We start from the raw sequence: 27,488 nt of genomic DNA on the forward strand, positions 1-27,488 counted from the left end.
GATTATCGTATGTATAAACTATATAGGTACGGGTAACTATATATATATAATACATAGGGTGATTCATGCCAATTAAAGCTCCACTTTATCCTTTAATAATGAAGTTATTACAAATCCATTTTTTGGAATTTTAAGTAATTTTATACAAGGATCATATTTTTAATCATTTAGATTTTTAATAACATTTAGGTAAGGAGAATTCTGTGGCGATTCAAAATTTTATTTTAACGAGAACAACATTTCTTTTACTGTAAATTGTACAATACATCTTTTGAACATTTTGATGTATCTAAATTTTAAAACAAAATTCAAATAAACAAAATGTGAGTAATTAAAAAGTATATAAGATCTAAACATTTGTTTATTAGACGTCATTGGGTCATAATAAAACCAATAAATACAATACATAACACTATTTAGCACTCTGTTTAGAATTTAAAAGAAGTTCGTACCAGAACAATCCTAAACGGTATAAAAATCTAAATATAAAAATATGGTCCTTTTTTAATTCAGTCAAAAAACTTGAAAATTTAATACAAGATACCATATGGCACTATGGCACAGTGTTTTGTTATATTCAATAATTACCTTCAACTAAAGTTTATTCAATACTCATTAAATAATAATATAATATAATGTAGCTACGTTTAAATGGCTCAGCCATATTCTACTCCTTTGACTTTTTCCTTTTATTTTTTCACTTTCTCTCGATCCATCCATCTTGAGGAAACTTAGTGTAACCTCAAAAATATTCTGTTTAAATGTCCTTCCTCCTACGTATTTGTCTTCAATCTTCATCCGAAGCCTTATTGGATATATTACCATTCTCCTACTAAATGCTCATATCTCCATGTTATTTTTTCTTTAATTTTATACTATAGAGGCTAATAAAAATATATATGTAATTATATTATTTATAGTTAGAAAGTACATCTTTAATATTAGTTATGTTCTTAATGCTCTTATATTTTTAATTTTCGAGATAACTAAAAATTAAAATGTTCTTTATAATGATACAGTTATATATCATCTTTTGGCTCCTATTCCAATAATAGTGGTATATTGCTTCTAACCTAAATCCTGAAACAGCATTTTTTAACTCTAAAGTTATCTTAACCAACCACAAAGTTGGATCTTAAAATGGAGATTAAAAATGAATGAATCGAAATTCTTCTACATAACCATTAAATATTAAACCCTCGTGATAGGAATCCGGTCTATAACAACAGTAATACCTATGTACCACTATACTAGCTGAATAGCCCGTAAAATATCTTGGAATGTATCTACTATCTATACATAGTCTAAAATCTAGGAAGTCGACTCACATCATAGCAACTTACATTAAAATTAAAATAATTATAATTTTAAATGTTTAAATATTTACATCATAGACTTCATCAATTACGTTCCCTATAAAAATATATAATACCTATCACTGTAAAAAATATTTATATATAAACTATACTTATCCTACTTTTGGTTTCTTATGAAATCCAATTTTGGGGAACATTCAAAAACTCAAATTTAAAAATTATATTATTTTTACAATCAATATCCTTCAGAACAATAATTAATTCACCTTGGTATGTTAGTAATTGAACCTTCCATAATGATCCGTACAACTTGGAACATTAGTGCATCGTGCATGGTTCTCATAATTATTTATTATTAATAAAAAAAATTCTACCAATACCAAATCACTGAAAATGGTTTTTAAAAATTTAAAAATATCATTATTATATATATATATATATATATGACTATATTATATTTCAAGATCTTTAAATATAGTAGGTATAATACATATAGGTTCTATATAATATATAGAACCTAAATATATATAATATATTTATTCATATTATGAATATATAATTTAAGCAGTGCCATCCCAAAAGAATGGTCTTCGGCGGAGAAGGTTTATTAAATTCTCAACTCCATAATATAAACACCAACCAACGCAGTCATCCATTATATATATATATATAAGCACCTACTATATGTTTTCTATAACTTCCATACTTACTGATTAGTGATTAAATTGATATAAACTTATAAAACTGTACTAATTACGTTTTTATAACTGTACTTATAAAAATAAATAATAATATGTAACAAATAAAAAGATTAAATATGTCAGTATAGAGATTGGTTGGTATATGGAATAAGCATACTGAAAATAAAGTGGTCAATCAACTGGATTCCTAGAATCTGTAATTTGTTATTTAGTTTATTTTTCTTTGTGAAACTGTAATTGATCTAAAAATTAACTGAAATTATATTTTTGATGAGTTTTAAATAATGTCAGTCATTATTAGCCAATGCTACGATCATGAATCATGATAATAGCTATACAGACACCTGGCACACACAATATTACCTATATGGAGCTAAAATGCTAAAGATAGTAATTAATAGGTACCACATAATATTTTATCTACAATAAGCAATAATAGTATTATTTATTTTTCAATCTATTAGTAATAAATTTCTTTATAACTGTAGTCTGTGACGTATAGTTACTTTTTGAAAAAGTTATAGAATTCGAAATTGTATTAATTTTATTTTGTCCCGTGACGACTTTAATTTAACAAGTAACACGTGCGTACAAGTGTATAAGTGTTGTTATGTACATACTAATGTTTTTATGGACTATCTCACCTATAAATTTACAAATAAAATATAATATGAAATGTCTAAAATCAATAAAAAAATTTATTATTTATTTCTATAGTAACTCCAGATATTAACATATCAAGAACTATGACTATTTCCCTTTCGAATGGTCCATTCGTTTATATTATTAAAAGAAAATATATAGTGTCACGACTTATTATAGTAAAAGTTCATAAATTAAAATGTTACTAATGAGTGATCCTACTATTTAAAATTATTCATGTAAAATTCAATAATTAACAAAAAATATGCTTATTAATTATTATATATTATAATAAAATAATGTACATAGATTATAGCGTAAAAAATAAATTAATAAAAAGATTAAAAAAAAAAACAGAATACAATAATGTTCTTTTACAATAAATTAAAAATATAAATGAGTAGATAATGGCTTATATTTAATATATTATGATCATTTTTTAGGTATTTGCTTATTATTAAAAAACATTATTTTTTTAAAAAAAATTAAAAATACATTTTTTATTTTGCATTTTAAATAGGCTTCTAATTTTGTGATGTCAATGTAATATATTAAGTAAATTGAATTTAAAATTTATAACTTGTTATTTAAAATTACAAGATTAAATCATCAATATTTTTTAGACTATTCATGCCAGTTCATGCAATGAGTTTCATGCTTTCATCAGTTTCATCGTTTATAATTTGAGTTATGCTAGTTATGTATACATAGGTAACTAAGCTAGAACTCACCAATATGATGATATATATTATATATTTTTTAAAGTTCTAAGTTCTAAGCTTATTATTGATTTTACAATATGAGAATTTTATTTGTTTTTGTTTATTACCGTAGCTTGAAGCAGAAAAATTGCTTCAATCTTCAACATTATCGACGGTTGCTGGTAAAATGTTTAATTTAAATTAAACTCTTCTTTATAATTGGAAAAATAACGGGAAACAACCAACAAGAATATTCTTCCGTAACACCAGTTTTGATCAATTGATTTTTTTCTCATGATTGTAATTTATTAAAAAAGAAATAATTGTAGACACCTAAAATGTTCATATAGAATATATTTTATATTAATAGTTAGGAAACACAATATAATTTTAAAAGTATAGATATGGTCTGATTTTGAGTTACCTATTTATTTATATAATTTAATTAATTTGATACTTGAAATTTGAAAAACGTTTTCTTCTATATTTTTTTATTTATGTTTATTATAATATATATTTGTCTTAAAAAAAAAGCTTAAATATTTAATATGAATTTTTATAAGTCGTTTTATAGAAGCTTTAAAATATTAAAAATAGTAAATAGTAAATACACTATTTATTTTTCATATACGTTATAAGTTAAAATTTTCATAGATTTAAAACTTTTCACAATTGTGAATTTATTTTTTAAATAAAATAAAATAATTCAAAATATTTAGCTTAATTTTAAACGATCTGTCTATTATTTTATACTACGAATATATTCAAAGTTTTACATCAATCTATACATTTAATGGTATATGTATGTATAATATGTATATACCATTCTTAATTTGTGCGTATGATGTTATTGGTAAACATAAAGTAGTTCAACTTACTAAATTATAAGAAAATATTTTAATATAATAATATAATTTCATACAACATAGAAAAAATATTATTGAAAATAGATATTGACAATTGATATCCTACAATTTATCATTGAATTAAATTTTAATACAATATTATCTATTATCTATTAGGTAGTGTAGTCTGTGATTTACTCAATTACGAGCTACATTTGAAATTCACTATGGACTATAGTAGTCATACTTTACTCTCTTTATTGTAGTTTTTTTTTTATTCGTTATTTCAGTAGCGCAATTCGAAATCATGTTTCCAGAGCCCAGAATGTTATATATATACATTTTTAAACTTAAAACTGCGATATTTGAAAGAATAAATAGGGCATTTACCCCATTTGAAAGTGAAGATCAGTGACAATAACCATTAATGCCACTTAGCTAGGTGCCGTAAATAAATAGTATGCTTGTATGTTGTATAACTAAATAAGTATAATTTAATTATTACTAGGCAGTTGACACTTTTTTATCGTATATGTATGCATTCATATTATAATTTAAATTGTATATAGTAGTCAATGTCAATAGAGAATGGAATGTAATATATTATTTTTATATTTCATAATATAATTAGGTATTTTAATTTCATATCTTTAAATGCATTGGTTATGTTGTACATGATTTACACGATATAATTGATTTTTAAATTTGTTATTTGAATTCTAATGCACGGCAAGCATTATTTTTTATTAGAAACGTTTTAAATAACGTACCTGTTATTAAATACTATATTGGTATTAATGGTTTAATAATTAATGTGTAACATAATATGAATATTGCTTGTATTTTTTTGGTTTTTTTGTACTGTCAGCCTACTCATTTTTCACTAGCGAAGTAGCAAATAAAGATAAGTATGACGTTATTACTACTTATTAGCACTATTTAGCAGGTACCGAGTAATTATTTTAATATTTATGAACAGCAGTATTTTTTAGTATAAAGATTAAATCGACCTATTTATGACTTCGAGTTCACAAATATACACGATGCCTGCGAGTATTGCTAATATCGGCATGATATCCTGCGAAATATCGAATTAAATTGTCGCCGAACGCTGATTAATATTTTTTTATTTTTATACTGCGTCTCCGTATTTAGTAACCGTATAATAAATATTAATGTGTTGTGCGCTCTTCAGTCCCCACAAAAATATATTTAGCACCAATATAATTGCTGTTTGCTGCGCAACGCTTAAATTAGTAACATTAAAATTGAAAATTTTGTTTACTTTAAATTATAAAAAAAAGAAAACAGCAGTATAAATGAGTAAGTTTGTTGAAAGTTGTTACGTCATGTTAATTCAATTATATATTATCTACTAAAATAATACTACTCTAACATAATATTATTGTTCAAATACTAAAATAGTCAAGTCCAATACAACAAAAATAAAAATGTATTAAATTTTCAATCCCTCCTATTTTTTTACCTACTAAAAAATTTACTAGGTAAAAAATGTAATCTCCGATCAGCTCTATTTTGTTCTCAGGTAGGTGTTGGTAAATGATTACCACTCGCAACTATAAATAAGTGCACATTGTTATAATTACAGCTACAGTCTTAGATACACAACTGGTGGACGACACGTTGCCCGCACACTTGCAAACCTTATTATCGTCTAAGACCGTGGTGGTATTATTAATAATTGTAGTTGTAGTGAGTTGTTGTATCACGGTCTAGCCGTTTGTGATTAAATTGTGAATCACTGCGGTCGAAATCTTGCTATCGTCTTTGGGAGTTCCGAGATAACCTCAATCATTGAAAATGCCTTTTTTCAATTTTTTAGAAACACTGAAATACTGAATTCCGTATCTAATATCCGTTTGTAAATTGGTTGCATACATGCACTTGAACTGCACATGTAGTTGTAGGTATACATCCAGATAACTTTCCCGACACTCAGCAGAGTCGACAGTTCTGATAAATTTATTGCCACCGTTGGTCGGCAATTCGGGTGTGTGCGTTCGTTAATATTTTTTTTGTGAACAATTGATTTGAATTTAGTCTAAATGTAACGTAAAGTATTCTTCTGCGATGGTGGTGGCCGTTGGAGTTGGGCCTGTTTCCAAGTGATGTCAAAGACAACAAATAGAAAAATCTTAGTTCGGTGAAAATACTTTAATAGATTAATATGGATCAGTACAGTGCTAAGGCGCTGATTATTGCCTTGTCAATAGTTTCGAGACTAATTTTTGGTTTCACACCCCTACTTGTATCCAGAAAACTATTAACCAACAAATCTACAGATTCGCTGACATCAAATACAGTAAGTATTAATAAAAATAATTGCGAATTAGTGTATTGTTTGAAATTTATGTTTCAGCTGGAGTATCTAGTTTCATTATGTTTAAGTTTGGGCGGAGGTGTGTTGCTAGCTACCTGTTTTGCTCATTTGATACCGGAAGTGAGGGAGAGCCTCATCGGACATTTACCGGAACACTATCAACATTATCCACTTACTGAACTGGTTGTTTGTATGGGTTTTTTTCTTGTCTACTTTGTTGAAGAATCTGTAAAGCACTTTGTTAAAAAACATAAAAAACGTAGTAAAGCAAAAACTACACGACACTGTGATAGACTATTACAATGGACCAATAGTCAGTTGACAGCAGTCAAGTCTGCTGATGATGTTAATTCTGTTAGTGTAGATCAAGGAACAGGAACTCCAGATTGCCAAATTGAACAAAATAATAATGAAATGTCTCATGTACATAATTTAAGAAGTCTGTTAGTTGTACTAGCATTATCATTTCATTCAGTTATGGAAGGACTAGCTATTGGCTTGGAAGAAAATATGGAAAATATGGGTTTCCTATTTTTAGCAGTCTCTATTCATGAATGTACTATATTATTTTGTATTGGCATAAAATTAGTAACTTCATGCTCGTCTTTGACAAATATCATCTTAAATATTGTTGTTCTTACCCTGGTATCGCCTTTTGGTAAGTTAAAACAATTTTTATTTATACTTAATTAATAATTTATTATTATCTCATTTCATTTATTAAATTCAATCAAATCAAAGTAATTAGTAGTATTTCTATTACATTGTTAATATAAATGAAATAACTATGTTTATTTAATAGGTATGGAATATAAATATGTTTTTCCATTTAAATATATGTTGGTGAAGTAATCCCAAAGTAGTGGAATATAGGTTATACTATAGTGTGAGCCTAGTAATTATTACTAGTATTAGTAGTCCTTAAAAAATAGTTCCTCAAATATTATGTAAATTGTTTATTTATGATTCTTGAGGTATATAATAAAAATGCAATGGCTTTATACAATAATGATTTTTTATCAACACCTTCAGTTTAGACAATAATTAAAGTTTTATGTTTAATCGTGTTCTAATCATTTTTTATAGACAATTTTATTTATTTTTGAGGTGTTTTAAAGGTGATTTTTTAATTTTCTCAGTTAATATTTCATAATTTTACTTAGCATAAATATGCTAAAATATGCAGTAAGCAAGTTAACGCATATTTATTTAGAATACCTTATTGTTAATTATATAAAATTGAGTTGATAGAAATTACAAAAGTAAAATAGTATCATTCTTCATATTTAATCTAATTATAAAATATATTTTGTTTTTAATATAGATGACCAAATTATGAATATAAAATGTTTTGTGCAATGTTAAAAATAGTTTTATAACACTGATATCTGTGTACTTTATGCATAATTTACATTTATTGCGATTTCATTTTTGCTAAATAATAACAATTACATCATAAATTAAATTTGTATTCATTATGGTAGGTGAATTAAATAACTTTCTAAATATATTAGTTTTAGTAATATTTTATGTAATTGATTTTATACGGCCTTGTAAACAGTATTTATTATGTATTTACTACTATTCTTGATTTCTTATCCGAGTTTCGTTTTAAATTTCTTTACTTATATGTAAGATAGAATTTTATAAGGCCATGACGGCCATTACCTTACATTGTATATGTATACTAAATACCACAAGCTTAAGGAAATTAAATTAAATTAAATTTTAACATAGGTAATCATTATACTAATATCTCCTATCTTAATTTCTCCAATGAGCATTTGATTTTAAAACATTCCTATTATTTTAGCATTTTATTTCAAACATTTATAAATAAATTATATTTTTTAAATACTTTTAATAACTTAATAATATATTTTAGGTATATTATTGGGATTGTTATTAACATTGAATACATATGATTTGGATCAAAATTATCATATAATTGGAAATGCAACTTTACAAGGCTTAGCTGCTGGTACAATCCTATATGTTACATTTTTTGAAGTGTTAGATCGAGAAAGAAAAAAAGATACAGCGCCTGGTTTGCTCAAGTTACTATTAACCATGATTGGGTTCTTCTTTATGGTTATGTTAGAAATGTTTGGTAATAAAAGACTAACTTACACTATTAATTTAACAAGTATTAAAATGAGTTTTAATTACAGGTGGACATACCCATAAAGAATTCGACCATTTGAGCCATGAACATAACAACTGCTCTACAATAACACCTCATATTCATAGACCTTAACATGGATTTCTATTGATCATTTCAGATGTATTTGTTACCAGTTGTCCAGATATTGAAATAATAATAATTCTGTACTCCTTAAACAAAAAACACAGTTTGCTTGTGTAATTTTATGAAAGCCCAAAAAATACTTCTGAAATGAATTTCACTCAATTACTCGCCTGGCATTAAGATTAAATTAAGTTGGTAACAAGAATCATTTTTAACGATCTTCCATTACATTAATTTTATAAATATAAATATAATATATCAAATAATATTCCATTATGGATTATTATTTTTATTTTGACGAAATGTGAACTTCATACAATTTATTATACATAATATGTATTTGACTTTAAATTAGTCTTAACTTTGTTTTAGTGTTCCTTATAATTAACTGAAACAACTATGAATTTAGTTTGTAATATTTTTTAGTTAGGTAGTTTAGTTTCAATATTTTTATATTATTTTGGGTCATGTTACAACTGTATACTTTTAAACTAATTATTTATTTACATTGTAAAAATTATTTGTATCAAAAAAAAAACTTTTGTCAATTGAAACTTAACAAAATTGATTCTTAAATGAACTCAAAATATTTTGTTAAAACTCTAATACATGGAATGAACATTATTACTTATTTGTTCAGTATTTTTTGTTTAATAAATGTTGTAAATCATAAATCTGTTAAATTTTACTTGTAACATTTTGTTATCAGAATCAAGGAAATTTTATGGTAGATACCATACCAATAAACTTTTTTTTTTAAATTAATGTTTTATTAATTATTTGTTAACTCCATATCCTTAATTAAATTATATAATTATGTTTATATTTTTTGCTAATAATCTCTTTTAAGATTTTTTAAATTCAATGTAATAAGTAATAACAAAGTATCCTTGCAGATGTTTTAATTGAACTTTATGTAGTCTTAAAATATTTCGTTATTTGTTTAATAAAATCATAGAACCACTTGATTAGTTTATAATGGTGTCTAAACGTTTCAATAATATTTTAAAAGTCTCGATTTCAAATTTATTCAAATTTCAAGTAAATTACTTAACATGGAGACTGATAATTCAAAGCCAACTAACTATAATAAATTTAAGTATAAATATATTACTAATTGTGTAGTTATGATTGTTATGAATGTTGAAGATATATTTTAATAATTTTTAATAAACGTCAATAATATTATACTTCATAAAATTTCTATGAGCTAAACTTTTATATTACTTTAATGGTCTATAACTAATAATAACTTTATTTTTGCTCAAATATATATAATAGATAGACTAAAGATTTATTGATCCAACACTTCCTCTATAAGCTCAGCTTGTGTTGGGAAAGTTGAGTTCTAAGCAAAATTGTTCAATATATTAAAATTATACAATATAGGATTTAAATTTTAATACAATTTTCTAACTGCAATTACAATTATTAACATTTTGAAGTAAAATTATTTTTGAAAGAAATGTAAAGTAAAAGAATTTAAACATATTTCTTAGTGTTTATTAACTTTTTAATTTGGTGTAAGCCTTGCATGAAATTGTTTTGTAGTAAAAATATTTTTTGGAATAATAGTTTTAGTTTAAATAAGTAATCACAAAGATTAATTGAATAGCTTTAGTAATTTCATAATTTTTTTAAACAACAATTGGTTTCATCTTTGAAGATCAAAATCATCAAAAGATCTCAATCAAGTTGAATAAAACCGATAATTAGGCCCCCAACAAAACACAATTACAACTGCCATATGTACCTACTTATTTAATGTAATATTTATATAAGCTTATTAAAACTGGTCACTTACACAATATATATGGTAAGTTGATTTATCTAATAGTTAAAATATACAATGTTTTAAAAATAGATTTAATTTTACTATGAAAAATTGTTAAAAATTATATTCATTATATTTTAAAATTTAAAAACAATTACAAAGAAACATGAAGAAACTGGAAATATGCTGGACTAAAGTTTGTGTTTAAATGTCATTAGTTGTACTTAAAAATAAACATAATTCCATTGTAAAATCCAATGGTTAATAGATCAAATATACGTTGGGTATAATAAATGAGATAGCAACATGTTAATAAATATTATTTAATTATTCAAAATTATGTAGTAAGAAATCTAAATGTAAAGATATTTTAGTTACAAGAATATAGTATAATTCCATTTACAAAATTGTTTTGTCGTGTTCTTCAGCTTTTAAATGATTGATTGCATTTATAGTCCATGCATCTTTGACTCCTTCTGTATATTCTCTAATAAACCTATAGTTTAACACAAATATATTACTCTTTAATTCTTTTTGTATGTCTACAATTTCTTCAGATCTTTTTTTGATCTCTTCTAAATTATGAATTGCGTGATAGCACATAGTTATTTCAACAAAACGCCGGTCTTTAACTAGAAAATAAAAATTTGTTAATATACAAGGTTGTAGGTAAATTATTATGTTTTTATTTTAATAGTATGTATGAATTAATCTAATTCAAATCACACTTACACTTTGAGTCATTAATAATATCTAACTGTACTGGTAAAAATAAGTACATGTCATCGTTATCAAATGCCATGTCTTTTATTTCATTGTCACTGAGATCTGATATTATTGATTTCACCTGTTCCAGCACATCGTTAGTGACTAGCCCCTGTAATGTGGAGAAGTCACGTTTGGAAATGCAATTAGACACTACTTCAACAGCCTAAAAAAACAACAAAGTTGTAAATAGATACTTTTATGCTTGGTTTCATAAATTGAAGTTTCACAGATTTTAATAACTAGCTAATGTAAGCATTATTGTTCATTTGTTTAGTCTACATTTGATTAATATTCTATTACATTGTTACCAAACATAATAATAGGTATAATATAACATATAATCAACGATTTAAGTATAATTGAGTTAATACAAAAGAATTTCTATGAATAATTCATTTTTGAATATGACTGGACTGTGTACCTCATTTGTTATATGAGCCTAAATATCACTCTTTTTACTTAAGGTATGAAATTGTTAGATAAAAAAATAATAAATTGGTTTATTACTTGTTCAGAAATACTTGTCCCATTAAACTTCAATGTTTCTAATTGTTTAACCATACTTTAAACATGGTTTTCTAGCATTCAAATTATAAGTAAATTAAACTAATTAGTTGTAACATAGATCTGTTATCTCTATTGATAATTTTAATTTATAGCTATAAAATTAATTAAATTTAAGTTTATTGATTAGATAATTTATCAAATAAACATTATTATTATAAAATAATTGAGTTTATATTTAATACATTATACGTATTTAAAAATACAAGCTGTTTACTATATATATATATATATATATTTGGGATTTGCTCATATAAAATATTGGTAATAAAAAATAAATGTAACTACAAAAACCTATAATGGGCAATGGCAAAATATACCTTTCGGGAGTTTTTGGAGAATTCTCCAAGACTGAAATCTTTGTCGAATTGTGGTTTGATTATTAGATATGAATATAGTAGAGCTTTGAAGGACTTAAACATGTTTGGCCAAATGATTGGTGGAAATTCTGGTACTTCCGGGAATGGCCTGTAATTCTTATTGCAGTAATGCCGGTGGATGTCTATCAACATCGTACAATTGTTGCTGTTGGGTCGCAAAAATGACGACTGTTGTGGTTGCTTTTTGTCATGTTGAACTCCGATGCTGTTTGTGTTGTGGCTAAACAATTTGGCACCGAAAGAACTATTGTTCAACGCACTGATTGCGTCAACATTCAGCGATCTATTCAGGTCATGTAAGAGTGAACCCGATAAAAATTTTTTACATAGAATTGTTGAATACATTGTTATACTCATTATATTATATTTGCGTGTATGAGTATACAATTTAGACAATTTTTAAATGAAACACAACATTAGGAAGAAGGAAAATATACATATTATAGTTATTATGGTGGTTACACACAGATAAACGATAACGCAAAACGCACAGACTAGTAATAAAAATAATAAATAATGATAATAGATTATAACTGATATCGTGGCCAAAAATATATTTAGCCCTCTTAAAATCTAGATAAAACTATATTTAGCAAGCTGTGGATTAATTTAAGACCGTGCCGTGGACCACGAATTAAGATAAATATAGATAATAATTAGGAATAATTAGATTTATGTATATTAATATATATTCATGTACATATATCATATATCTATGTATATATTTACCTGTGGAAATAAATTCCTTATTATCAGCTATGCCCTATAAGAATATACTTTATCAAACGGACGATAATACTATCTTTTATCATAGATTTGTGAATTTTATTATTTGTTATTTTTCGCATGTATATTTTGTATTTTTATGTACTATTTACTATTTAGTATTAATATTGTTCTGTGGTATTAATTAAGTATAGTTAGTATTTAGTACTCGCCATTCACTTTTTTCTACTTTTATTGTTGAATGCTGGAGTTTACTGTGTGGATATCGTCGTAAACTTATTAAATGATTATTTTCGTTTTTACAAACCATATTTTGTAATCGTTGTACTGTTGCAATCGAAACTCAAAAGTTGTCATACCGTTCTTACGTATCAGTCTTTACTCACATTCATTATTTCTATAGAAATAACAGTAATACTTAAGTATGACTTCAATAGAAGTGAAGGAAGTGATCGAGCACCCTATAAAATTGAGAGGTACATCAAACAATCAGGAAACTTTTAAATGATAATATGAACAATTGTTTTGCATTTGATCTTTAGTAATGCGCCTCGGTAAGCCGGTTATGTTTAACTCGAAGGTGGTCACGTGTGATTCAAAAGATTTACCAGGAACTGTGTTGAATACACAATTAAAAAATGATGTGACTACATTAGCTGACGCAGAAACATTGGCAGCTGGGTCATTTCTATTGGTTCCTAATGTCCTAGAGTAAGTTTTGAAAAGTTTGATAATTAATCAATTTTTAGATGTGTGTATTGATATTTTTAGAAATTTGTATCTTGGCGAAACATTTCTGTGTTATATTTATTTAAAGAATGAAAGTTCTCAAACAGTCTATGATATTATCTTAAAAGCAGAAATAGATACTGCAACATCACATATACCGATTCTAGGACCAAAAGCTTTTCCTAAGTTGGACCCATATGCTTCTATTGATGTTATTGTAAAGCACGAAGTTAAAGAACACGGTAGTGTCAAGTAAGAATTGTGCTGAAATGAATTTAGAATATCATTAATATATAAATATGTGCATTTTTTAGTAAATTGATTTGTCAAGTGGAATATGATAGGAAACATTCGTTTGAAACAATATTCAGCTATAGGGTTCCAAAACCTTTAGATCTTAAAACAAAATTCTACAATACTGTAGTAAGTATCTTAGCAATTGTTAGATTTCAATAAATTGTAAATGTACAAATTATAAAAGTATACATAATTTAAAATAATGTTAATATTTTAATTTTAGACTGATGAAGTTTACTTAGAAGTTCAAGTCCAAAATATTATGTCGACTCCAATCTCATTAGAAAAATTTATCTTGGAGTCATCAGTAGGATATAATGGTAATTTTAAATTATTATTTTTTTTGTTAATAAATATTTTAATTTACTTTTTTTAACTATAGTTATTTCAATGAATCATTTACTTGAAAGCTCTGATAATAAATCTATTTTTGGTGATATGGATATACTGGATGTTAAAGAAACACGGCAATATATGTATAGATTAAGCTTAGATCAAACTGCTGAAAAAAATCCTGTAAGAACAAATAATCTTGGCAAGTTAGATATTTTATGGCGGTCTAATATGGGAACTAAAGGTCAAATACAATCCAGTCCTTTAGTTAGACAGGTAATTAATTGGTTTATATTAATTATTTTAATAATATTGAATGTTCATAATTAAATTGAATATATATATTTATATATATTATACAAAAAATAACAACTGTTATTAAATTATATATGTACTGTTAATAGTATAATACTAGTTAGACCTTATTAAAATATGTTGGTAGATTCCAGAATTAGATGACATAACATTTTCCATAACATATTTGCCCGATATGGTTTTTTGTGAAGAACAATTTGACTTCACATGCTCAATAAAAAATAACAGGTAATTTATAAACAAACAAATTCAACCAATAACTTGTCACTATAAAAACTGATTGCAACATTACTTATTGTTCAATAATTTGGGAATTTTTAGCTATGGACAATAAATATCGGTATTTATATTTAATAATTTACACATTTTATTTCAGAAACCGTGACATGCAGCTTGTTGTTGAAGTCAGTGACGAAGAAGATAGTAATCTTGCTTGGACTATGATTTCTGGCATACAGTTAAGACTTTTACCACCATATGCAACAATCAAAACAGTATTCTCGATGGTAGCGTTAAATCATGGCTTACAAGTATGATTTTACTCTTGAATGAAATTTAAAAATACTTTTTCATGTTCTTTATTTTTTAGGTTATATCAGGTATTAAACTAAAAGAATTAATACTGAACCGTACATATTCATACAATAACTTTGGCCATGTATTTGTTACTCAAAATGTTAGTTAACCTTTTAATGCTAGTTTTTACTAGTTTCTGTGATATTTTTTTAAATATAAAATAATTTATTAAATAATATTGACCTTAATCTTATAATAGTTAATACTTGTTTTCCATAATAATTTATTATATATTTTGTTCACTTATAAGTAATAAGTATCTTAAAATATTATACTCATTTTAAAATAATCAAATAAAAACATGTAATAAAATATTTTATTTATGAATATATATTTGTATTATATTATACTCAACATTGTTTTGATCAGGTCTATTTTAAAATAAATATTAAAAATAAAACATTTTTTGATTTTTAAAATGGATTAACTAACATTTATTCTATTAAAAATCAAGTATTTAACGTGTTCAATGCACATAAAATTATTAAATAAAAAATTGTAAGTAATAATCAGTACCAAATACCATAATAATAATAATAATAATAATACTAGATGGTTATTTGAAAAATATTGAGCGTTTTCATTTCCTAAGAATAAGCATGCAATTAGTCGTTCTCTTTTCGTGTTCAAAATAATAAAAATAATTCCCTACCCGTAATAAATAATGTTATTATGAAATATGCATCTTTGGAACCAATTCGTAAGGAACACTGAAATACACAGTTCAGCAGAAAGATACTCAAAATAAGTATATATCACAGATTACAATATAGGTTTTGTTTGCTTCGGTTTATGGCAAAATATGGCATGTACCAAAGTTATCAGGTGGCTAATCAATACGATTATGGTCAACATAAGTATACCGATGTACTGGAGTATTGTTGCAATGCAAATGATTGTCCGTCAAGCCATCGCATCTAAACGATACTTAACCCGCCATAACTTCACTGTTCCATCACTGTAAATATCAAATAATGACTGGTTACAACTTATAAGTTCAATATACCAACTAACGAACACACATAACATGCAAAGCATCATGCATATAACGGATGAAGTTTTCAAAATAATGAATACAATTACAATATATTAATAGTAGGTATGTACATATAGAACATTTTTAATTTATTATATATTTTAATAAATTCGCTTAACTGTACAATTATTGTTTAATCTTTGGTTATTAATTATTATCAACTCAGGTTAGATCATGGTATAATGTTAACATACATGTTAATTGTGTTTATAAATATATAAACATACATGTTTAAATATCTGTGCGTGTCTTACAAATAATGAATAGACAAACTAAAAACATTAAAACTTATAAGGTGGACTTGGAAACTTAATACAAAAAGACAATAATTTTTTCTTTATTAAAGATTAACGACTACATTTACAAAAATATTTCTATTCAATAAAAAAATACAGAAGGAAGTCATTTTATTATTAATGATATTTTGTAAATTTAGTCATTTACCTAGAATAAACAAAAAAATTAATAATTCATTAGTAGTTTAGTCAAGTTAACATTTAATTATTATACACACTTATTGATGATTAACATGAGTAGATAACTGTACTAATTATTTATAGTAAAAAACATAAAAAGTATGCATATTGTTTTTTTAGGAAGACATAATTTTTATACCAAAAAGAATCAAAAATAAGAATTAGTATTGAATTTTAAAATCTTAACAAGATGATTAATAGTTTTAATTTAATATAATAGGCCTATAGCAAAAATTATATATTAAAAATAATTAGATAAAATATCTAATTTTTGTCTAAAAGAAATAACTACAGTAATAAAAAAATAAAAAAAGGTAAATACGTGAAAGACAAATGAACACATAAAATATCAGGTGGTTAGGTGTAAGGTGGGAAAAGTTACCTCAAATAACAATACTTATCAGTGGTGTGATGAGTCTAAAAATATTTTTTATCAATCACCTATTTGTTACTTAAATCCTTTTAAAAGTGATTAGTTATACATTTCTTATTTAAGAATAGGTATATACACATTTTAACATGATATATTTTTGATATTCCACCACCAAAGTTAGATAAATAAAATATGAATATATGATAACAAAAAATAAAATTTTACAACTAAAACAAATTTAACATTAAATAAATATTGAATAATGAAACAATAACAACAATAATAAATAAAATAATTAGCTTTCATGCAAAATAAAAAACCATATTCAGAAAGCCCAAAAACTAACTAATAAAATAAATTTTAATCTAATAACAATTAAAATATTTGAGCAAATAAAATAAGAAAATAAATAATTAAAAAAACTAATTAACTATAAAATAATGTTATAACCGCGTTTATAGATGAACCCCATACATAATGTTTTCAAGAGTTAAAATATTCACATGTCCAGGTTGAACATACGTCCTGTTGACATTGTCATAGCTGTTGGAAACGAGATATTTTGAGCCACTCGCCACATCTTCACTTCTCCACGGCTGAAATCATCGCATACACACACCACATGCAAAACTGTCCCTCCACCATACCACCGCTACATATGTATATACTAATATAATGAGAATTAACACATACTGAGCTGCAGTAAAGACATGCGTTGAATTTGTGGCAATGGCATTAATTGGAGAATCGTGTGCTTTCATCTCTCCAAGAAGTGAGCAAGACGTCTCTGACCACATTTTCAAAGATCCACTACGACACACACTCAATAATATTGGATGATCAGGAACAACAGCCAATCCGCAGATCCAATCTTTATGAGCATTATTTATTGACTAAAAAAAAAAATATTATTTATTAATAAATAATAATAATTATGAAAAATGATGGAAAAATGATTTACAGTAACTAATTCTTGTTTGTCAAGGTCCCATTTCTTAATAGCATAATCTCTTGAACCAGAAAATAGTATTTCATTATGTATTGCAAGTGTTTGTATTCCATCATAATGAGGGGGTTCGAGATTAACAGTAGGATTATACGTTCCAACAGCCTCCTCATCAACTTCAAACATCTTAATGTAATGGTCTTTAGATCCGGTAACTATAATATCCTTGTTGTCAAACCGACCCACTGCTAAACACATAACAGCAGCTGTGTGACCACTACTCAATTTTCCTCGAACTGTAAACCTTAAAACCAAAATGATTATTATTCTCAACTTCTCAAACCAGTTTTAAAAATAACTATTACTTTCTCATATCCCAAATTTTCACTTTGTCACCAGATGCCATGTATAATGTTCGTCCATAATTATTTAGTGCAATATCATTCAATAAAATTTCTCCAACTGGAATTTGTGATGACATTACTGATCCATTGTTAACAATACCAGATGAGCTATAACATTAAATTAATAATTAGATAATCACACCATTTTAGTATTGAAAAAAATTTTTTAATCAGTATTTATAAAAATCAAAAACATAGTTAGAGGTCTAATAATCAATTATTCATTTAGCCCAGTTAAATAAAAAAAAATAAGCTTCAGCTCAGAAAAAATACATTTAAAAGTTTTACATATGTCCTTAAAACATTGTTATAAGCAATACATGAAAAGTCCCAACCAATATAACAGAAGCTTCAAAGGTTATTGGACCTTAGAAAGTCAAATGTCACAAAAACAACCTTTTTGTAAATATCTTGTTTTATGAAAGTTTTACAATAAAATATTTAAACAAAAATTATAGAAAAAAAAAATATGATTTTTTATTAAAAACAAATTACTATTTGCAATTATTTTACTATATATTGATTGCACAATAAAAAATTTTTTCAGAAAAATTTACACATTCATGTATTTTATGTTATATTTCTTAATTATTTTTAATATATTGACTACAGAACCACATTCTATTTTAAATGCCATTTTATAGTGATATAAATTAAATTTTTTATATTTATTGCATAACAATATTTGAAATTGTTTTAAATGTAAGTATATAGATAATAATATGACTACCGCGTCCATAAAAACACTTATATACATTGTGGACACCAGCAACCACGTAACAGTTAATGTATTAACATAAACATCATGTTGTATTTAATAAAATATCCTTAGACTATAATACTAAAAACTTTCACAAGGAACATTTACATTTAATCTATAAACATACTTTCCTTATTTTTAGTTTAATGTTTACTAGTATTACCTGAGAGTCTTAATGCATTTTGACAATCTCATATCCCAAACTCTTACATATGAAGAGGTTACACTAAATACAAGTTGTGCATATTCATCATATTTTATTGCAACAACACTATTTGGGTGACCAGCTAATGTTTGAATTTCTTTACCACTGTTTAGATCCCAAATTTTTACAGTCTTATCTAATAAAAATAAAATAAATTAAAACTAAATATTAGTAATTTACATAAATAATTTAATAACTAACCTTTAGAGGCACTAAACAGCATGTCATCAGTAGCATAAACTGCAAGAACTGCTCTAGAATGACCTTCTGTGATATGTGTACATACCAAAGGAGTTTTCAATGAAGTCTAAAATGATAAAGAAAATTCTAAGATACACATATGGGTACACTAAAATTAATACTTACTTTTCCTTGATATGGTTGTATTACACCTTTAGAACGCTGTTGTTCATTAGGTTGAGTAGTACTGGATGTAAGGCGAGAAAAAACATTTTCATCACGACTGATTGCTCGACGATAAGTAGGTGGTGAATTTGGAGGGCTTTTGTTTAGTCGATCCCTGTTAGGTTGAAAAATAAGCACCAACACCAACGAGTTAGTATAGTTAATTTATTTATGAGATTTATAAAGCATAATAAATAATTTTAGTTAATTTATTGAATTTAAATATAAAAAAAAAAAAACGTTGGTAAAAAATATATTAGGATTTTAAAAAGTTAATAGTTAGTAGGAGCACTCACATTGAACCAGGTTTGCCTAGTAAGTTTGTATTGGGAGAAATTATAAAAGTTCCTCGCCTAATGGGACGAGGTGATACGGATTCTTGTCTTTCAATTTGTTTTCGGCCCATTACTGGTGATGGTTTAAATTTATCAGGTCTGAAATACATTTGTATTACATAATGAATATAGTCTCAAAGTTAGGTATTAGAATACTAGATATGCAATATACCTTAAGAAAGAAGAAGCACTTGGCACACGTACGAGAGGTACTCGTTGTTGGTCTACATTTTTGGAGGCATAAAGAAGTTCTTGTGCTTGAGCAGGTCTGCGTCTATGTTTACTTGCCCCAATATCATTTTTGGAATGTGTACTACTTCTGAGATCATAATTAAACAAAATATTATTGATTTAATAATAATCAATAACTTGATATTTTTTCTTAAATTAATTTAAAACAATTATATAAACTAATATAATAAACGTATTAATTGTTGAAATTATTTTTATGTTTATTTATTATATAATGTTGTTAAATATATCACATTATTTCAATTCTTAATATTAAAAGCATAATAAATTAACTAGTTTTTTACTTTAGAAATAAAATAAGTAGTTATGGATTTTTGCTTTAAAAGTAAGAACCAGAATTTATAAATTTTTAGCCAATTTAATATTAGCATATTCCTAGTAATTAAAGTTAGTTATTTACTTACGCCATATCTGAAGGGGAGGTAGAACGTGATGAAGATGAAGAACTCACTACAGATCTTATATCTCTATCACTACTGGTAGTCATACTTATAGGCATTTCATTAATACGTTCTCGACTGGACAACATGTGTTCTATTAACTGTCTTTGTATTTCGTTTTCTTTTTCAAGCTAAAAATAATAATATTTTTTAAAATTCAAAATAATTGGAAAAAAGTTTTCATTAATATAAAAGAATACTTATGCTTAAATAATTAAGTTATGCATCAATTGAATTTACTAATAGTATTAAATAAAGACACTTATTTTTTTCTATTAATTTTCTCACTAAATACTTATCATTTATTTTTATTAAAATGGTCTAGTTTCGACGTTATATTATGTTTAAATAGCCTAAGCCCCATTTTAATACAAGAAATATGTAATCACAATATTACATTGTTTTATGTGACAGTACAATAATGTAACTGAAAATAAAATATATTAAATTATCTATTGTTAACATTTTACCCGGGTCTCAAGTTGATCACATTAAGCAGCTCACACTCTATTAATAATTAAAGATAAAATATATTAACAAATGTAGTTAAGTTTCTGTACCAACTGTAATCAATATTTGTTTATCAATGCATTTATAAACACTAATTGTAACAATAATGTTAGGTAATATCCATTGTAACAGAATTAATCTGGCATTTAAATTTTTAATTTTATTCAATCATAAAATTAGAAAAAAAAATTTTAATAATAAATTTATTAAATAATTACTTGTTGCATTTTAGTTTCTAATTCTTTCAAATTTATATCTCTCTGGGCTGCCAGACAAGAATTATGTAAAGACATTTGAAAAAGTTTGTCCAATACATAAATAGCATCAGGTAGATTATTCACATGGCCATTTAACTCCAAACTTTCAGTAACAGTCTGTAATACATAATAATATTTATACAATATATTGATAAAAATAACCATTAAAAAGTAAGTAAAATAAAATAAAAACCTTAGAATCTTCAATTTGCAATATATTCTCTTGAAGTTCTTTTATACTTTCATCTACATAATCTAAATTAGCTCTGATTGCTTCAATTTCGTCTTCAAAATCACGATGTAAATTACTATCACGAGGTTGTTGTACATGAGCTTCAGCTAATTTTTTTAGTTTGAAATCTAAATCTGAGTGTAGTTTTTTTCGCTCTTGCAGTAATCTAAAATTAAAATATAATTTTTACATAAAATTAAAATAATAAATAAATAGTTTACCTTTCCATGTTTTTTTCTAAAGAATATAATGTCTGTTTATTAAGTGTTAAAGCAGATATATTCTTTTCTAAATTGAGCCATGTTTGTTTGGAACTCTTGCGATTAGCTTGAGTGCCCACTGCACCTTTGCGATTATTATTGATAGCTCTTGCTGCACGACGAAGTGCAGTTACTTCTTCTTGTTTTCTTTTTAATACTGCATCACGAACACGGGATTTTGATTCAAGATTTCTCATTCTAATTTCTGCTCTTCTAGACTCTTTTCTCAGTTGAGCTATTTCTTTAGCTTTTTTCATTTCTGCCTCATGATGTCTAGTTGTTTCTTCTTTTATTTTATTCATTAATTTTACTTTAGTGCGTTTCATATCATTTACTTCATATTTAAGTGTTCGTACTTGATTTTCATACTGAGATTGATCTCTTAGAAGTTTAGCATGTTCTTTTTTAGCAGATTGTAAGGATTTTAATTCTTTCTGCATGGTACCAAGTCTACGTTCATAATCATCCTTTACTTTTTTTACTTTTTCAGATGGATTATTATTATTATTACCTAAATATTAAAAAATATATATATTACTAGAAATTCATTTAAATAATAAAAGAAATTGTTTAGTTACCAAGAGAAGAAAGAACTGTATCTCTTTCATCTTGAGTTAATTTAATTTTTGTTTGTAACTGTTGAAGTTTGTCTTCATAATGTTGTCGTAAATTAGCTAATCTACGCTGTGATAACTCTAACTCTTCAATAAGCTTTTGCTTTAAATTAATTTCAGATGTTAAATTTGCTAATTCTTGACTGTATTGGCTGTCTACACTTGCTCTCTCATTTTCATCATCAGATGAGTTGTCTTCGCTATCTGAAAAATAAAGAAACATAAAATAATAATAATAATAACAACATTTAAATCTGTAACTAAATGAAACTATTAATTTATTACAATAATTTTTTTTTAACTTAAATAATAAGATAATACCATCAGAGATTGAAGGTTCGCTTTCTGTTTCTTGAGACTTCACAGAAATTAATCGTTGTAGTGTTTGTTTTTCATTTTCCAACTCTTGTTTTGCTTTTGCAATTAATTCTTTTGAACTGTATTCCTCGTTAGGAAAACTCGCATAAGTTTTTATAGCTGAAGAAGTATTCTTACGTAGTTGACCACACATATGTTCTGATTCTAGTAATTTTGCTCGTAACTCTTCAATTTCTTTTAAATAACCTTGTATAACATCAGTCATATTAGATTCTATACCAGCATCTGTGTTTAACCAGACTCCAGTTGCCTTTTCAGCTAATAATTGTGTATTTTTAGTAGTTAAAACATCAATAGTTTCTTGCATAGCTTTTATACGAGTTCTCATATTAGTTAATTCAGTCTGCAACATTGTATTCTCAAGATATGTATCATTTACACATTCTTCCCCATTTTCATTTACAGTTCTTTTACCCTAAATAATTTTACATGAAATCAACAATAGTAGTAGTAACATTTATAGTAAAAACTAGAATTGTGAAATTATAAATTACCTGCTTATATTCCATAATATCAAGTTGCAATTGTTGTATTTCTTGTCGTAGAAGTTGAATAGTTCTTGATGATTTATCTTGGTTAATTACCACCTTGTTTTGAATATTACGTGCCCGATTGGCATATTTTAAAGTATTCAGTGTTTCCATGAAATCTCTGTCACTTGGTGAAACACATGCAATCATTACAGTACGACTATTACCTCCCAAAGAGTCTTGAAGTAATCTTGTTAGTTTTGAGTCTCTATAAGGCACATGGAGAGCTTTTCTAGACCTATCTCCTAATGCTGATATAACATTTCCTAATGCTAATAAACCACAGTTAATTGATATCCCTTCTTTGGCTCTATCTCCAGTAGCACCAGTCCGTTTCAATCTTTCTGAACCAGCCAAGTCAACAAAATGAAATTTAGCAGTGAGAGTTTCAAATTCACCAGGATTTTGATTACTAGTAGAGTTTGTGCTACAATCTTCTAAAGTAGATTCAGTACCTTCATCCTAAAAGAAATATGTTTAAATGTTTTAAATAAGATCTTAAATGTACCTATACTGAGTATTTTTATCAAACAACTCTCATTATTTCAAAACTATTATCTTTTTTGAATGACAGTATATATTTTTAATTTTGTGTTTATAAATAGAATATATTTTTCAGTATTTTGATAGATAAAAATTTAAATTTGAACAAGTAGTTTATGAGTTACAAGTATTTAAAGTTTAAGTAATTGGATAAGTAGACCCAATTCGTGGGTATCCTTGTACCACTTTATTCCACTCGTCAAAATGTTTTCTTAATTGGTAGTCAAGAAAAAAAGTGTTTTTAAACATGTTAAAAAGATTCCATACTACTGTTTAGAAAAAAATATAGATCTAAATGCGCTCAAATGTACTGACTCAAGTTTTATTCTAACATAATATTGAAAACATATTTAAATTTTGTGAAGTCTATTTTGCATCCTGATAGCGAATGGATGTAAATAATAGATCTTAACAAATTATTTTATTTTTGTAAAAAGAAAGTCTCACTTAAAATTTAGAAAAAAAAACATTGTAATTTTAAAATCAATGTTTTAAAATTATAACTAATATATTTGAAAATATATTCATCTATTCATTCCAAGCTTGGAATTTCCTTAATAGATTTTAAAATAATGAGTTTTGTTCAATAAAATAATCACTCTGTATATAATACAACACACATACCTCATGTTTAACAAATCGCTTTTGTTGAATGTTAATAGTGAAGACTGCATGACTTCTTGATGATTGTGAATTCATAGCGGTTGCTGCAGTCGTACGAGATAAAGCTCCTTGACGTAAATTAGACAATGCTTCAGAAGCTGAATTTATAGGTTTCCATGATACACCAGTTACATAAATATTATGTTGCATATCTTCATGAATACGAATACCACTTTTATTCTAAACAAAATATAAAACTATTAAAATAGTTATTACGATTGATTGATTACAATTAATTTACTTTAGCTATAGAATAGTCATTGGCGGTATCAAATAAATCAATTATTTCTTCATTGTATAGCTCTAAAAATTGTGCAGTAACAGTAAAATGAGGAGAAGGATCTCCAATATCCAATGATTGTTGTTTTATTGATTGTATTCCATCAAATAGTTGATGTATAGCTCGTGGAATGATGCCTATGGCGGACGGATCTGTGTCATCAATATTCTCCAAGTCAAAACCTGTGCCCATCGTATATGTTTTACCAGATCCAGTCTAAATAATAAAATAGTTTGTTTTCAATATTTGAAATATTTCAACGTACACAGGTTATTTTATTATTTACCTGGCCATATGCAAGGACTGTTGCATTATATCCTTGTAGAGCACCAGCAACAAGGCTAGATGCACAGTTTTCATATAAAGTTTGTTGATTTTCGTGTGTATCAAATACAAAATCATAGGTAAATGATTTATCTGAACCTAAAGTCACTTGTGGTTCACCAGGGGTTACATTTGTACAAATACGACAGCCATCAATCACTTCACGTGCAATTTGTGGACGTATTCTATAAAATATTATCTAATCAGCATATAGAAATATAGGATATGAAAAATGTGTCATAAAGAGAAAGTTCAAACAAAGCGAGTATAATAAAATTTATACAATGTACATAGTACATATACATATATTGAGTATATGTATATTATCATATACTCAATGTAAGCTAATTAAATGAAAACTATTGTTATTTGTTCTAGTTTCAACAAAATAATGACCTCTGTTGATGCAAAAACAAAATATAAACAAAACAGAAATTAACTATCCAGCTATCACCATATATGGAAAAACCACTTGTTCCCCCACATGAAAAATTCATTTTTTTTGCCACTCCTTGTCATTCATAGAGATGGGCATTGTCGGATTCTGTCATAAATTATGAAGGCCATGTAACCCATTACGGATTTATTATATACCATATTAATAGATATTATAGAAATCAAAGACAGTGACCGAAGGCCAATATATAGTTAACACCTGCAATATTTCAGATATCACATTACCTTTACTCAATATAATTGCACATAGGTACAGCAGAACTAATGAACAAACTTAAGTATTTTTGAAAGTAAAATGTTTATAAAATTTATTTCTCACCTGACGGCTACTTTCACGGACAATTCGTCCTCTGAAAACGACATTATAACCGAAAAATAAAAAATAATCACGCACTGGAACGTCAATGGTCAATAACGAGAAAAATAATAATAATTATGACGATGATGTAGTAGGTACATTCAGCTGACCATCAGGAAACAAACTACGTTAATATTAAACACACAATGTACGTTCGAAGCCGGACAGCAACAATTGATTCCGGTCCATTATTGAAACGCATGAAGTCATTTTTGAGTATCGAGTAATAATAAATAATAATTAGTTACTGGTCAGTGGTGACGACAGCACGTCATGGTGATAAAAAAAAAAAAAAAGTCCGTTTAACTAATAACTGGACGGCAGGACAGGTACCTACAACAATAGTATAGCAAGATACTATGATAATAATATTAAATATATAAATATAATAAAATAAAATTGTGTTCCGCGGACGATCGCGAGGTACGGTGCGCGACTATCAGACGACTGCAGCTGCGGCGCTGTCGCCTTCCGTTGTCGGTCACGGCACGCTGATAACGGAAAAAACAATAACAAAAATAACCGTACCAAGTAGATAGGTGAGATCGGAAGTTGGCTTATAGTATACTTGTCCATGTGTTACAGTTATTTATCTGGTGGGAAGTTGTAGTGGGATTTCTATATAGTATATGACTATATTATAGTGTTCAATATTCATACTTTAAGTACCGATCGAAGCAGTGAATACATTGACTTTACAATGTTTTTTTTGTGTCATTGAAGGAGCTTTCTAGAATAGAAAATATGTTTTAATTTTAAACTTCAATACATTTTCTCATAGTAAAGTGATTCTATTAAGTGCTTAGGGGGATAAACGTTTCCTACTAATTATTTTTTTAATAATTGAAAAAAATAAAATTGAGAATTTTTTATTGTATTTATTTATTTATTTAATTTTATTATGTTGTAGGTAATTCGGAAAAGAATCATCGTGGTAACTTGAGATTTTCACAAAAAAATTGGATTTGGATTTTCTATCCACTGTATCACTGTATGATTATAAAAATATGAAGTTTTTTGAATTATTTATAGACAAATTAATTAAATTCTCTATAAATTTTGATCAAAAAGCTTAATACAAGGTAACTCAAAAGTTATTATAACTAGAATTAAAATAAAAGGAAATATAACCACTTTTTTGTAAAATGTTTAAAGTACAATTAATGTGTTAAATTTTAATTAAATGATAAATTGA

At 26.1% G+C, this 27,488-nt stretch overlaps 4 protein-coding genes across 6 annotated transcripts; 2 read left to right on the plus strand and 2 right to left on the minus strand.

Annotated features, from left to right (window-relative positions):
- Positions 1-6,005: 6,005 nt before the first annotated feature.
- Positions 6,006-9,448, plus strand: LOC113561028 (zinc transporter ZIP3-like). Its single transcript, XM_026967207.1, has 4 exons — positions 6,006-6,528; positions 6,586-7,204; positions 8,432-8,656; positions 8,718-9,448. The coding sequence occupies exons 1-4, from the start codon at positions 6,394-6,396 to the stop codon at positions 8,801-8,803; spliced, it is 1,065 nt and encodes a 354-aa protein (XP_026823008.1). The 5' UTR covers positions 6,006-6,393; the 3' UTR covers positions 8,804-9,448.
- Positions 9,449-10,875: 1,427 nt separating this feature from the next.
- Positions 10,876-12,778, minus strand: LOC113548577. The gene is made up of 3 exons (XM_026949524.1): positions 12,221-12,778; positions 11,301-11,499; positions 10,876-11,200 (listed from the first exon to the last, which is right to left on the minus strand). The coding sequence occupies exons 1-3, from the start codon at positions 12,635-12,637 to the stop codon at positions 10,968-10,970; spliced, it is 849 nt and encodes a 282-aa protein (XP_026805325.1). The 5' UTR covers positions 12,638-12,778; the 3' UTR covers positions 10,876-10,967.
- Positions 12,779-13,121: 343 nt separating this feature from the next.
- Positions 13,122-15,444, plus strand: LOC113548700 (trafficking protein particle complex subunit 13). The gene is made up of 9 exons (XM_026949715.1): positions 13,122-13,482; positions 13,549-13,717; positions 13,778-13,987; positions 14,050-14,158; positions 14,256-14,352; positions 14,415-14,641; positions 14,808-14,908; positions 15,057-15,210; positions 15,270-15,444. The coding sequence occupies exons 1-9, from the start codon at positions 13,431-13,433 to the stop codon at positions 15,363-15,365; spliced, it is 1,215 nt and encodes a 404-aa protein (XP_026805516.1). The 5' UTR covers positions 13,122-13,430; the 3' UTR covers positions 15,366-15,444.
- A 268-nt stretch (positions 15,445-15,712) lies between these two features.
- Positions 15,713-26,729, minus strand: LOC113561233 (kinesin-like protein KIF21A). Of its 3 annotated transcripts, none has more exons than XM_026967536.1 (21): positions 26,255-26,729; positions 25,442-25,664; positions 25,117-25,371; positions 24,837-25,055; positions 23,634-24,131; positions 23,083-23,554; positions 22,726-22,965; positions 22,109-22,658; positions 21,849-22,053; positions 21,617-21,772; positions 20,853-21,019; positions 20,369-20,512; positions 20,158-20,295; positions 19,823-19,976; positions 19,658-19,763; positions 19,415-19,592; positions 18,453-18,599; positions 18,103-18,391; positions 17,835-18,034; positions 17,592-17,737; positions 15,713-16,214 (listed from the first exon to the last, which is right to left on the minus strand). In XM_026967536.1, the coding sequence occupies exons 1-20, from the start codon at positions 26,296-26,298 to the stop codon at positions 17,641-17,643; spliced, it is 4,482 nt and encodes a 1,493-aa protein (XP_026823337.1). In that variant the 5' UTR covers positions 26,299-26,729; the 3' UTR covers positions 15,713-16,214; positions 17,592-17,640. The 3 variants fall into 3 exon arrangements, with proteins under 3 accessions (XP_026823337.1, XP_026823336.1, XP_026823338.1); XM_026967535.1 differs by having other exon boundaries at positions 20,369-20,515; XM_026967537.1 differs by lacking the exon at positions 17,592-17,737 and having other exon boundaries at positions 20,369-20,515.
- Between the last annotated feature and the right edge of the window lie 759 nt (positions 26,730-27,488).

This window comes from Rhopalosiphum maidis, chromosome 1 (genome assembly GCF_003676215.2).
Source record: "Rhopalosiphum maidis isolate BTI-1 chromosome 1, ASM367621v3, whole genome shotgun sequence".
NCBI lineage: Eukaryota > Metazoa > Arthropoda > Insecta > Hemiptera > Aphididae > Rhopalosiphum > Rhopalosiphum maidis.

Bases quoted from the DNA above. Each gene is read 5' to 3' on its own strand.
- LOC113548700 (XM_026949715.1), top strand. From the start codon at position 13,431: ATGACTTCAATAGAAGTGAAGGAAGTGATCGAGCACCCTATAAAATTG. The intron at 13,718-13,777 runs GTAAGTTTTGAA...TGATATTTTTAG, and splicing joins TTGGTTCCTAATGTCCTAGA to AAATTTGTATCTTGGCGAAA. The intron at 15,211-15,269 runs GTATGATTTTAC...TTTATTTTTTAG, and splicing joins CGTTAAATCATGGCTTACAA to GTTATATCAGGTATTAAACT.
- LOC113548577 (XM_026949524.1), bottom strand. From the start codon at position 12,637: ATGAGTATAACAATGTATTCAACAATTCTATGTAAAAAATTTTTATCG. The intron at 11,500-12,220 runs GTATATTTTGCC...TTGTTTTTTTAG, and splicing joins TCTCCAAAAACTCCCGAAAG to GCTGTTGAAGTAGTGTCTAA. The intron at 11,201-11,300 runs GTAAGTGTGATT...TTTATTTTCTAG, and splicing joins TATTATTAATGACTCAAAGT to TTAAAGACCGGCGTTTTGTT.
- LOC113561233 (XM_026967535.1), bottom strand. From the start codon at position 26,298: ATGTCGTTTTCAGAGGACGAATTGTCCGTGAAAGTAGCCGTCAG. The intron at 21,773-21,848 runs GTTTTTATTTTA...TATGTATTACAG, and splicing joins TGCAAATTGAAGATTCTAAG to ACTGTTACTGAAAGTTTGGA. The intron at 17,738-17,834 runs GTATGTGTTAAT...CGATGATTTCAG, and splicing joins CATGTCTTTACTGCAGCTCA to CCGTGGAGAAGTGAAGATGT.
- LOC113561028 (XM_026967207.1), top strand. From the start codon at position 6,394: ATGGATCAGTACAGTGCTAAGGCGCTGATTATTGCCTTGTCAATAGTT. The intron at 7,205-8,431 runs GTAAGTTAAAAC...AATATATTTTAG, and splicing joins TACCCTGGTATCGCCTTTTG to GTATATTATTGGGATTGTTA. The intron at 8,657-8,717 runs GTAATAAAAGAC...TTTTAATTACAG, and splicing joins GGTTATGTTAGAAATGTTTG to GTGGACATACCCATAAAGAA.